At 35.5% G+C, this 13,896-nt stretch overlaps 1 protein-coding gene across 1 annotated transcript in view; it reads right to left on the bottom strand.

The window, feature by feature from the left end:
* Nucleotides 1-13,896, bottom strand: part of LOC111718583 — a 97,732-nt gene that overhangs the window by 51,742 nt on the left and 32,094 nt on the right. The window contains exons 3-4 of the mRNA XM_023494503.2: nt 11,755-11,841; nt 1,894-2,067 (exon numbers count right to left, since the gene is read on the bottom strand). Of these exons, the coding sequence (XP_023350271.1) occupies nt 1,894-2,067; nt 11,755-11,841 (261 nt within the window). The remainder of the gene's footprint in view (nt 1-1,893; nt 2,068-11,754; nt 11,842-13,896) is intronic.

The raw sequence follows: 13,896 nt of genomic DNA on the forward strand, positions 1-13,896 counted from the left end.
AAGTTTAGATGGCTATCCAATTCATGATGGTTAGTATTGTCTATCCAGTTCATAATGGGTAATGTTTGTTCTGTATATTTATTTATTTATAATAATTATTATTATTTATTCCTTATAATACCTGAAATTTTATTTTTGCTATTTTTACATATTATTCTTTTTTCTCTGTGAATAAATGACAGGAAAGATACTCTTTGGTGTTGAAATATATAGAGATAAGAAGAGAAATTCAATTTAACACTTATTAAGTACTTCTGATATATAGGATACTACTAGGTTAAAAAAAAACAGTTAAGTAATCCCTACCCTCAAAGTATGGTCTAATAAGAGTGACCATACTATATATAAATACAAAGAAATATGATATAAGATAGAATGTGATAGTGATAGAAAGATCCAAGCAAACTCTTCTAAGATATCTGAAGAGGAGAAAAAATGCTTTCATCTGAGATGTTCAAGGAAAGTTTTGTGGGTTAAGCCTTGAAACAAAGGAGGTACTTCCAACAGATGTGATGGGTGATGGGAGGGACAGTCTCTTTCAAGTATGCGTAAAACCATGAGCAAAAGAACAGACAAGGAAGAGGGCACAATTAAAATGGGAGATAGAGAATGGTCCAGTTTAACTGATACATCCTACATGTGAAGATGAATCATGTGAGATAAGTCTATAAAGAGAGTCTAGAGACAGATTGTATAAGACCTCAGAGCCAGGGTCAAGAGTTTAAACTGTATTCTATAGAAAATGAGGAGTCATTGAGGAAAGATGACATAACCAGAGCAGTCAGTATGGCAGAGAGATTATTTAGGCAACAGAATGAAGAATGACTTCCCAAGGTAATAGATTCAAGACAGGAAGAGGAGTTAAGGAGATTCTTAGAATAACTTAGGAATGGAGGGAAAGAACTCCAGCAAGAATTTTGTAGAAGTAAAAATATTTGGCAACTTCATGAGACAGATAAATGGATTAGAATCAAGCATTAAGATACAGAAGCAGCAGAAGGCAGACACAGGTATAGCTATAAGTATAACTAAGGTAAAATGACCAGGACTTAGCCTTAGAGTACTGGATTAGAAAGCGTAAAATTAAATTAGTATTAAAAGCATATGTAGTCCTTTAGGTAGAAACCATATAGCTTAGCTTCTAGGGAGAAAAAAATAATCAGCTAAAATAAGAGGTTACCAAATAGTAAGCTATTCTCTCTACTCTTCCATTCTCCCCCATGTATACTTCCTACCGGTTTCCATGGATGTGGTTTCTAGTTATAGCTCTGTATATAACAACTCTTTGACCCCCAAAGAATCAAAACTGTCCAAGAACATGAAGCTCAAAAGGCTCAAAACTTCAAGTTAGGTTTTTGTGGTTGTTGTTCAGTCATGTCTGACAAGTTGGGATTTAGAAATAATCAAAGTTTTGAGTGGAGTCCAGTGGATGAATTCTTAGTTGAGTCCCTGGGAGGCTGATGTGATAAGGGAAGACCATAGCTTAGAGTTTCTGCCTTCACCATGCTGAGGAAAAACAAAAGAGCAACTTCTTTCAAGCCCAACAAGCATTTTGCTTTAGTTGTGTAGCATTGATTGGTGTTCCATTTGAGTCCTGGGCAAAGGTGCTACTTGACTCTGAACATTTTCAAAACCAATCTTCTCTATCTTTAATTGAAGTGTGAAAAAAAATATCTTTTTCTCCATTTGCCATAATGAGACTAGACAGAAACATACAGTTTCATCCCGGGATAAAACTAATTATTCTTTTTTAATTTCCATACCCAAAGGTAACAGAACTTGAGGGGTCAATAGACTCTAGAATTCTAGGATTTTAAAAAATATTGTAAGATAGTCCTAAGCACATGAAATAATTCATATGATGTACTTCGCCAGAACATATGCAAAACTTACTTTCCTTTTGTCTTCTAGGGAAGTTGCCTCTAGTTCATAATCTTGGCGTCCGTGAAATGCAATGTTAAACCGGGTCCCCTCTCCATCTTCCCAGGACTTGATTTGAGAAAATGGGAACTGTTTTCTGATGATACCATTCTCAATGTTAAAAATTGTCTTGGTGTTTAAATCAATCTGAAAAATAAAGCATTACTATTGTTAGTTCCACATCTATGCTCTTTGCTGCTGTGTATATCACTATTATTAAAATAGTACTCTTGCTAGATCCTGATTAAGGAGTTTCTTCTGTTAGGGTAAAAGATTAAAATCAGGGAATATAACCATTTTCATTATGGGCCTACTTGGCTGTGATGATTTTAGTCATGGTTCCCAGTGGATAGAGTTAAAGCTTCCCTTATACATGGTTTGATAAATGTGTATCCATTTTTCATTTTGAAGTGTTATTTCCTATTTTTGCAATTTGCCTTGTGTCTTTTTATCCCCTATTGAAAAATGTCCCATCAATAAAATCTGCAGGGGATAGTAATTCTGTGTAACCTTAGGAGAATAATAAAACCTCCCTGGGCCTTAGTTGCCTCATCTTGAAAATGGGAATCATATAATACTGGAGCTTGACTAAACATATTTGTTATAAAGATTTTGTTTTGAGAGTGAGAGGGAAAGAAAATTTAGTTTTGTTCATTGAAAAAATAAATTTAAAAATAAAATAGCAGACAGAGGAGTATAGTGGAAAAAGCATTAGCTTTAGAATAAGATAATCTGAGTTCAAATCTTGCCTATTATCCCTTAACATACTTCATCCTCAATTTCCTCATTTGTAAAATGATAGATTGAACTAGATAGTCTATAATCATGAAGTCTATGATCCTATGATATCTTACTTGTCTAATGCAATAGACTAGGATGAACTTGGTAAGTGAGGAGAAAAATATACTGAGAGTCATAAGATATGGGTTCAAATCAATTTCTGTCATAAATCAGATTTGTTACTTTAGGCAAGTCACTAGCACTCTCTGGGCCTCAGTTTCTTTATCTGTAAAATGAGGGGAATGGACAACATATCTTAAGAAGAAATCTAGAAATAGAATCAGATATTCAGAACTAGAAGAAACCATATGGATTACCAAGTTCAATCGCCTTATTTTAAAGAAGAAACAAAGGTGCATTGATTTATATAAGATCACAAAAGAAGTTCAATGGAAAAGCCATTAGGGCTTTAGCTCCAAATTCTCTGCTCTTTGCATTATACCATATTCACATTCCAGTTCTAATATTCTATAAACCTTTAAAAGTCTCTTCCAGTTTTAACATTATTTTATGTATACTTAGAAGATGTAAAAATGACCCGTCTTTACAGAAAAGTAAATGACCAAAGAGTGAATAAGAAAAATACTATTAATATCTTCATTCCCTACCACTCTGTGGAAAACTGAAGGATGTGCTATTTATGGGTCTTCCTTTGACTTTATTTCAGTAAGACATCAACAGAATCCAAGAAGCATATGTACTTTTACTCTGAGTGTTGAGTAAAGCTGACACTGGGAAGAATTTGAAAATAGCCTGTATTTACATAGAAATGGAGGAGTTTGCTTTCCCTTGACAATCTATGATGTAACTAGGATACATATTCTTATTTTTATGGATAAGGAAACTAATTCTCACAAAAATCACTGTCTTCATCTCATTCAGGACTTCAAGAAAAGACTGGATGACGATTTCTCAAAATGTTGTAGAAACTATTCTTGCTCAGATGTGGGTTGGAATTGATTATATTTAAGATATCCTTCCACCCAGAGACTCTATGATTCTATGATTTGTTCACAAACACATAGCTAAGTTTTTTTTATTCATGTATTTTGAGCTGTTTTTTTTTTTTAATCACCATTATTTTCCCCAATGTCTTTCCCCTTCTTCTTTCCCCTCCCAGAGCCTTTTCATGTAACAAATAGTATTTTTTAAAAACAAGAAAAATGAAACATAAAGTGATCACCATAATTGATCGATACATTGACAAAGACTACATATTTATGCTATGTACAACATTTATAGCTCTCTCACCTCTACACTGGTAGAATGGGGAGAGAGGTACAGAAGAGAAGTTATCTTCTCATATCTATTCTTTCAATCCTTGCTTGTTCTTTGTAATTTGCCTTACTCAGTTTTGATTGCTTTGTCATTGATCTTTCCACTTACATTATATTAGTCACTATATATACTTTCTTAACTCTGTTTACTTCACTCTGCATCAGGTCCTGTAGATCTTTCCATGCTTCTCTGTATTCATCCTAGTCATCACCTCTTTTACAGAACAGTAATATCTCATTACACTTATGTTCCCCGATTTGTTTAGCAATTCTTTAATCAATGAACATCTACTTTGTTTAGGATTCATTTTATAACCCATTTCTTCCAACTCCAAGTCTGGTATTCTTTCCATTACCCCATACCGACTCATTTTAGTCTTGTTTTTGTTAGTAAGACACTCAAGATAGTTCTATATCACACCACTGCTGGGAGAATTTTTCTGCTGAGCTTTAATTAAATACACTGTTCTGAAGTTAAATTAATTTTCCTAGGCAATTTCTTTTTCTTTAAGTATACATTTGTGGTATGTTGTAAAATTTCTAGCCTTCTAAAAGCATGTTCTTTTTCATCATCCAATTATTAAGGGATCAATTTGAAGGGAAACTGAGACAACACAGTTCTCTCATTAAAATAATTAGTTTACTATAAGGCCTTACAGAAGACAGGAAAAAAAAAAAGAAAAGGGTAGATGAGTTCTTTTCATTATGTATTTAAGCATTCAAGCTGCAGGATATGCAGTCTAGTTTAAATTTTAGGGGAGGAAAGTAAACATTAAAAGGGCCAAATTTTTTATTAATTTATTGCTTATTTATTTAATGCCGCTGATGTGTATTGAGCTGTGCACGAGGTAAAATGAATAAAAAATAGGTCTTGATTTAGAAGAACTGACAACCTCAAAATCAATTACCTACATATATCTATATATCTATATGCAAATGGGAGGCTTATCTTACTCTGCTGTAAAAAATCCATTATTCCATCTCCATGGTATTCCTTTGGACAACAGATAGAAACCCTTCATGCCTTTATAGCTATTCTACAAAAAAGTTTCTGTGTCCAATTTAGCTACACTACTCTGAATGGTCAAAAGTCTCTCACTGAGCTTTTGCTTCTAGCTTAAGCCAAATTGAAATAATTAATAAAATGCTGGATGTAGAGAAAGGAAGATCAGGATTCAAATCTTTCCTTAGAAACTGGCTGTCTGATGTTGGGCAAATCAGTTAACATCTTTGGGCCTCAGCTTCCTCATTTGTAAGATGAAGAAATTGTCCTTGATGACTTCTAAAATTCCTCCTAGCTCTAAATTTCTGATCTTCTGATCCTATGATCTTATGACCTTTCAAATATAAGTAGAAGTCATACCTTTATATCTCAATTTATTCCCCTCATGAGATTGAATTTTGGTTAAAGTACCAATGTTTCTCCTGAGCAAGACTTATATTATGTGCTTAATCCTGTATTAGAAATTGTGTAGAATAGAGAAGGAATATCAATGAGGCAGCATGGCCAGACTAATCTCTTCCCCTAGGTTTGAAAAGTAGAAGATAGAAAGTAGGGGACAAGGAGGGAAGGCATAGGTTAGTGGGGGACATCTCAATAAATGGCTAATAGGAATAAGAAATCCATAAGGATGAGGGCAGCTAGATTGTGTAGCAAATAAAACACTGGCCCTGGAATCAGGAGGACCTGATTCAAATTTGACCTCAGACATTTAACACTTATTAGCTGTGAAACTAGGCAAGTCACTTAACCTCAACTACCTAGCCAAAAGAGAGAGGAAGAGGGAGAGAGGAAGAGAGAGGAAGGGGGGGGTACGGAAAGGGAGGGAGAGAGGGAGAGAGAAGGGAGAGAGAAGGGAAAGAGGGGGAGAGGAGGAGAAGGAGGGAGAGGGACATAGAGAGGGACATAGAGAGAAAGGGAGAGGGAAAGAGAGGGAGGGGGGAGGGACAGAAGGACAGAGGGGAAGTGAGAGAAGAAGGGGGGAGGGAGAGAGGAACAGAGGAGGGAGGGAGAAAGGGAGAGGAGGAAGGGAGGGGAAGAGGGAGGGAAAGAAGGAGAAAGAGGGGGAGGCAGAGAGAAGGGAGTCATTAACGGAAGATTTCTAGTGTACTAACTTCAAGATTTGTCCTAGGCACTCTGTATATATTCAGAGTTCTTGAATATTATTTTGTTTTTTCCACTAACTTACATATATATTTTAGACAGTGCTTATCAAATTTGCAGCTGGCATGAAATTCTGAAGGAGAGTAAACACAATCAATTATAGAGTCAGGGTCTAAAAAAGGGTATGTGTCTTCCCTTCTAAGATGACTTTGTATCTACTCTATATATGCTTTATAAGTACCTCACTATTTATTTGTTATCTCTCGTGAGAGTATGAGTTTCTTGAAGGCAGGTAGCATTTTTGACTTTCTCTGTATGCCTCATATTTAATGTAGTACCAGGCATAAAGTAAACATTTAATAAGCACTTGTTAGCTTGACAAGGAATTAAATCAAAGTCTTTTTCAGCTTTAAATCCATGGCCTAATAAGATGAACTATATAGGGATAAAAAATATAGTTTTACACTAGGGTTCAAAAAATCATTTGCACAAGTTCTTCTGAACAAAGATCTTGGAATTTTAGAAAATTGAAATCCTAATTTAAAACAATGTTTGTAACATGACAGGCCTCCAAAAATGATCTTAGGCTGAATTTAAGAGAGACTGAACTCTGAATGAGAAAGGTAAGGTGTGAGCTCTAATGTACTGGGCCTGACTTGATCACATCTGGGGTATTCTGTTCACTTCTGGGCCATTTTAAAAAGGACACTAGATAGTAGAAAGATGAGACGCCATGTTAAAGAAGGATTGGCTGAAAAACAAAGAATACCTGTCCTGGAGAAGAAAACTTAGGGAGGACAAATTAGGTGTCTTCAAGAGCTGAAAAGATTGCCATATAAAAAGGGAGACCCTAACAAGAGAAAACTAGAAGCAACAAAAGAAAGTTATAGAGAGGCAGATATAGGTTTGAAATAAGGAAAAACTTCCTTATCATTGAAATTGTTAAAGATAGAATCAGCTGCCTGAAAAAAGAAAGCTTCTTTTCAACTAGCAATCTTCATGGGGAGACCATGATTACTTGTCTGGTGGATTCTTGGTAAGGAAAAGATAAAACCAAGGGAGCACCTAAGGTGCCCTTTAACTCTGAAATTCTGTGATTCTTCTTTTACTACTAATTTCTTTGCCAAATAGGACAGGCAGCTGGTAGACACCAAAATCAGAGTCCATCATATGGACTGTCTTACTTCATTGCTCACAACCAATTTTTAATCATGCAGAGCCCAGTCTAGGTGGAGTTCTAGAGAGAATCTCCACCTTGACAAGGTAGCATGAAGAGAATCACCAGACCTGAAAGCAATTTGTAAACTGTGAATTGTTATAGCCCCAGTGATTAAATGTGACTACTTACAAAGTGCCTAGTTGATAGCACTAGGATTTGGGTTTATTGGGGTAGAACATATAGGGAATCATTTTGCATGAATGGGAGTCAATGGAATGCAGAGAAGCAAGTGGAATAATGGAAAGAACATAAGTTTTCAGGCAGGAAGTCTAGTTTTTTTAATCCTAACTCTGTTACTTTAGATATTACCTGGAACAAGAACCTTCACTGGCCCTTAGCTTTTTCATCTGCAAAATAAATGGGATAGACTATATGAACTTTTAAGTACTCTTGCCCCAAATCTTATTAGCTATGCCACGACCTAATTCCCGAAATGACCTGAATCCTGATTAATTATTCAACTGAACATCATATCTGCTGTTTGCTAACACAAAGCTAGGCACCGTGGAGGACTTAATCCTATAAGGTACATTCCCAACCATGGAAAAGTTTCTAATCTGCTTGAGGAGGCAAAGTGTGTAGGCAGGAAAGAATAATAGTAAATTTTTTTATTTATATATATATATTTTATAATTTTTTTCCTTTTTCTTTTTTTTTTATTATTATCGTAACTTTTTATTGACAGAATCCATGCCAGGATAATTTTTTTTTTACAACATTATCCCTTGAACTCACTTCTGTTCCGATTTTTCCCTCCTACCCTCCACCCCCTCCCCTAGATGGCAAGCAGTCCTATATATTTGAATATGTCCTAGTATATCCTAGATACAATGTATGTGTGCCGATCCAAACAGTTTTCTTGTTGCACAGAGAGAATTGGATTAAAAATAACCCGGGAAGAAAAACAAAAATGCAAACAGTTTACATTCATTTCCCACTGTTTTTTTCTTTGGGTGTAGCTGCTTCTGTCCATCATTGATCAATTGAAACTGAATTAGGTCTCTTTGTCAAAGAAATCCACTTCCATCAGATTACATCTTCATACAGTATCATTGTTGACGTATATAATGATCTCTTGGTTCTGCTCATTTCACTTAGCATCAGTTCATGTAATTCTCTCCAAGCTTCTCTGTATTCATCTTGCTGGTCATTTCTTACAGAACAATAATATTCCATAACATTCATATACCACAATTTACCCAACCATTCTCCAATTGATGGACATCCATTCATTTTCCAGCTTCTAGCCACTACAAACAGGGCTGCCACAAACATTTTGGCATATACTGGTCCCTTTCCCTTCTTTAGTATCTCCTTGGGGTATAAGCCCAGTAGAAACACTGCTGGATCAAAGGGTATGCACAGTTTGATAACTTTTTGGGCATAATTCCAGATTGCTCTCCAGAATGGTTGGATTCGTTCACAACTCCACCAACAATGTATCAGTGTCCCAGTTTTCCCACATCCCTCCAACAATCATCATTATTTTTTCCTGTCATCTTAGCCAATCTAACAGGTGTGTAGTGGTATCTCAGAGTTGTCTTAATTTGCATTTCTCTGATTAATAATGATTTGGAACACTCTTTCATATGAGTGATAATAGTTTCAATTTCATCATCTGAAAATTGTCTGTTCATATCCTTTGACCATTTATCAATTGGAGAATGGCTTGGTTTCTTATAAATTAGAGTCAGTTCTCTATATATTTTGGAAATGAGGCCTTTATCAGAACCTTTAACTGTGAAGATGTTTTCCCAGTTTGTTGCTTCCCTTCTAATCTTGTTTACATTAGTTTTGTTTGTACAAAAGCTTTTTAATTTGATGTAATCAAAATTTTTTATTTTGTGATCAATAATGGTCTCTAGTTCGTCTTTAGTCACAAATTTCTTCCTCTAACAGTAATTTTCAAATACTAATTGTATAATCTGTCCAAATTTATACATCCAACCCGGTGTAGTAGAAAGAACTGTTAGTCTTGAAATCAGGAGAACTGATCTGAGATTCTAGTTCTGACAGTTATAAGCTGTGTGAGCACTTCATTGACCCTTTCTAAGACTCGCTCTTCTTATCTGAAAAATGAACACAAATGAGCACAACTCATATAGTCTTTATAAAGAAAATGTCTTGCACATCTTAAAGTGCCTAAATATAGTTATCAATTGTTTATAACAATAATAATCCTTGTCTCCTTGTTCCCCCAACTACACTAACCCACATTGATCATGTCCTTCCCTAATCTCCATCATATTTATAGTCTACATCAGAGCTTTTCCACTTGCAACCCTCTTTTGCTTGAGAAATTTTTACATGACCCCAGGTATGCCTGTATACAGGCATACAAAATAGGTATACAAGTTAAACATTTACTGATAATAAATCATAATTTCACAACCTCCACATTCACTTACAAGATTCCATATAGGGTCATGACCCACAGTTTAGGAAGATTTTGGTCATACAACTCACTTACTGATTCTGACTTACGTCGTCTAACTATTCCATGCAAACTAACTAGTCTTGCCTCAACTAAATGAGTTTCTTGTCTTTATTTGTTCTATATCCTTCATTGCATTTAGCAGAGTATTAGACTCAGGTTATGAATGTTTAAGATTAAGTGTGAGTAGAATTTCCTTATGAAATAATTGATTTTGTACTACTCCATGGCCACAGACTTTGAAACTCTCTCACAAATGCTTGTCTTTGACCATTAAAGGGACTAGGTTGTGGAGTTCAGATATTTCAGGACAACACATTGTAACAATTGCAAAAAACAATTCAAAACTCATCTCTGATTAGGAACCTCATCTGCATTGATGGGGTACAGTCTATCAATTAAACCTATTCTGGTAATATCAGTAGCTGCTACCCTGAACCACTGATACTTTATGCTATTCTAATAATGAAAGGAAAAAAATATGATCCTAGAATCTCAGAGCTGGAAAGGAACATGGAGGGCATCTACTTTAATATGATACACAAATCCTCTCTAAAATATCTCCCCAAGACATTGATGCATTGTTGGTGGAGTTGTGAACGAATCCAACCATTTTGGAGAGTAGTTTGGAACTATGCTCAAAAAGTTATCAAACTGTGCATACCCTTTGATCCAGCAGTGTTACTACTGGGATTATATCCCAAAGAGATTATAAAGAAGGGAAAGGGACCTGTATGTGCACGAATGTTTGTGGCAGCCCTTTTTGTAGTGGCTAGAAACTGGAAACTGAATGGATGTCCATCAGTTGGAGAATGGCTGAATAAATTGTGGTATATGAAAATTATGGAATATTACTGTTCTGTAAGAAATGACCAACAGGATGATTTCAGAAAGGCCTGGAGAGACTTACACGAACTGATGCTGAGTGAAATGAGCAGGACCAGGAGATCATTATATACTTCAACAACAATACTAGATGATGACCAGTTCTGATGGATCAGGCCATCCTCAGCAACGAGATCAACCAAATCATTTCTAATGGAGCAGTAATGAACTGAACTAGCTATGCCCAGAAAAAGAACTCTGGGAGATGACTAAAAACCATTACATTGAATTCCCAATCCCTATATTTATGCACACATGCATTTTTGATTTCCTTCACAAGCTAATTGTACAATAATTCAGAGTCTGATTCTTTTTGTACAGCAAAATAATGTTTTGGTCATGTATACTTATTGTGTATCTAAGTTATATTTTAATATATTTAACATCTACTGGTCATCCTGCCATCTAGGGGAGGGGGTGGGGGGGTAAGAGGTGAAAAATTGGAACAAGAGGTTTGGCAATTGTTAATCCTGTAAAGTTACCCATGTATATATCCTGTAAATAAAAGGCTATTAAATTAAAAAAAATAAAAATAAAAATAAAATAAAATATCTCCCCCAAATGATCATTCATTCTCTTTAACAGGTTGGTAAAACCTTTCAATGGGTTAATGAGTTGGAGGGACTTAACTTTAAGGCTGAATTAAATATGACTGTGGCAGTGAGATGGCATAGTAGATAAACCATGGGATCTGAAGTGAGGAAGACTTGTGTTCAAATCTAGCTTCAGACACTAGCTGTGTGACACTGTGAAGTCATTTAACCCTGTTTGCCTCCGTTTCCTTATCTGTAAAATGAATTGGAGAAAGAAATGGAAAGTCATTCTAATAACTCTATCAAGAAAACCCCAAATGGGATCACAAAGAGTCAGTCAGACATAACTGAAATAAATGATTGAACAACAACAAAAAAAAAAAAAAAAAAAAGAAGAAGACAGGCTGATAAAACTTTCAATGAGCTAATAAATTGGAGGAATTTATATTTAAGGCTGAGTTAAATATAATGAATCCAAAATGAATACTTCTATGGACCCTGATCTCTTTCTACCTGGTCCTGTTTATATCATTCACTGGCAAATATAATCCGTCACATTCTTGGCCAGTCGAGAAGGTGGAAAAGAAAAGACAGCCTCTTACCTGTAAAATCCGTTTCTGCCATCTGTATCTTTTGTATTTCCGGATGATGAAGTTGAATTGGGTGGCAGTCAAGAAATCCTGGGAAGCCTGAAAGACAATGATAGACTCAGCCCTTAAAGCCTTTCAATCTCTTGATAGCTCCTAATTCATTAAGATCACTGTGTAGAATAAATGGCTAGAGTACTTTTTCATCTAGAGATACCAAACTACTTTCCGGAGAATGTACAGTTGTAATGTGGGAGAAACTGAGGCAAGATAGAGGTTAGAGAGTTTTTAATATTTTATTTGGATTTCTGAGAGGAAGAGATTGTGCTGGGGACATGCTGCCCCCAGGGCTGATGTCAAAGCATCCAGCAGCAACTGTGAGTTCTCAGTGACATATATATGGCTCTAAGCTCCGGTAGACAGACAAAGGTGGGGAGTGGGGAGGTGGAGTCCAAACTCTGGTGAGCTGGAATCTTCAGGCAGGGACCATCAATCCAGTTCTGACAGGATGGGGATAGGACCATAAATTCTTGATGACTTAGGAGAAGTTAGGTACCAGGAAGTCTGAACTCCCCTTATTCTTAGTTTACACATTTACAATTTATAACCTTAGAATAACTAGCCCTAAGTTATATCAGTACTAATGTTGTGTTGTAAACCAGAGGGATTAGACAGAACAATTTAGGGAAACTGAGGCAGGATAATAAAAGGGAACTATGGCACAACACAGTGAGCTCACAATTACCTGAAGTTAGATAGACAAAAAAAGAGTTTTATATAAAGGGCATGGATTACAGGCTTTCAAGTTAGAGACTTATATTCTAATCTTTGCTCTACCATTACTTTGTTTGTAATCCTGTGAATCACATAATTTTCTGGGACTCATTCTGCAAATGAAAATTGGATAATCTCTGAAAATGCCCCTTCCAGGGCAGTGAGATAGCATAGTTGATAGGGTGCCAGCCCTAAAATCAGGAGAATCTGAGTTCAAGTTAGACCTCAAACACATTATAACTGTGTGAAAATCGCTTAACCTTATTTGCCTCCATTTCCTCATGTGTGAAATGAGCTGGAGAAGGAAATGGTAAGGCACTGCAGTATTTTTGCCAAGAAAACCCCAAGAGGTCACAAAGAATTGAACATGACTGAAAAGTGTCTCAATGACAATTAAAGATTATATCCAGCTGTAAATCTAGATTTGGACCTATTTTGTATAATGTCCACAGCAACAAAAGGCTTTTTATATCCTCTACTGCCGAAAAGAGTCTTAGAGTTTTAAGGAGAGCGACAATGATGAGCAAACAGTATGAGTTAACATTTACAAGCAATAAGCATCTTAAAATGATTCAAGGGGTAAAAAATGGGATTTAGAAATTGGAAGGTTTTCCTGGGAGAAGAGGAGTCAGAGTAGCTTCAAAATTACTATCTTTAACCACTTAAGAACAGTTCCCATCTACAGTATCCCTGTCTCTATGAAAGGTTTTTATGATAAGGATACTACTTGGTTATAGAAAAGACTGAAAGAGAGGCCCTAGCAACAATAATTACATTTGTATGATACTTTAACATTTACAAAATACTTTTTCAGAAATCGTCTCATTTGGATCACATGGCAACTCTGTGAAAGAGGCAGGGTCAATATAATTATTGTTGATATAGAAAGAACAGAAAAAAAAAAAAAAAGAAACCAGAAAGCTTGGTTTCAAATCTCAATTGTGCCCATGGGACTTTGGATACATTGCTTAACTTCTCTGGGGCTCAGTTTTCTCATCTTAAAATGACATGATTAAACTAAATGAAAATTACAATTCCATATATATATGTATTATATGTAATATATATTGTCCTCATTTTAAAGTTGGAGGAATATCTAACTTTAAACAGGACCTAAGTAAGATCATATCAAATAGAAAAAGAGTTGGAATAAAATTAAAACATTCCTCCTAAAAACTCACAAATACATGAAAATAAGTTCTGTTCTCTTTGTCACTAAAAAACAATTGTTTCTTATACACCAGCACTCCTTCTCCAAGAAAATGGATTCACAACACAGAAAAAGAAGTCAGATGCAAAATGGTATTAACAGGGCAGGTTTCCTTAGTACTTTCAGTCAAATGATAGCTTTGTATGCTTTCAAACGCTTCAAAAACTTTACAA

The sequence above is a fragment of the Sarcophilus harrisii genome, chromosome 2 (assembly GCF_902635505.1).
Source record: "Sarcophilus harrisii chromosome 2, mSarHar1.11, whole genome shotgun sequence".
Classification (NCBI taxonomy): Eukaryota; Metazoa; Chordata; class Mammalia; order Dasyuromorphia; family Dasyuridae; genus Sarcophilus; species Sarcophilus harrisii.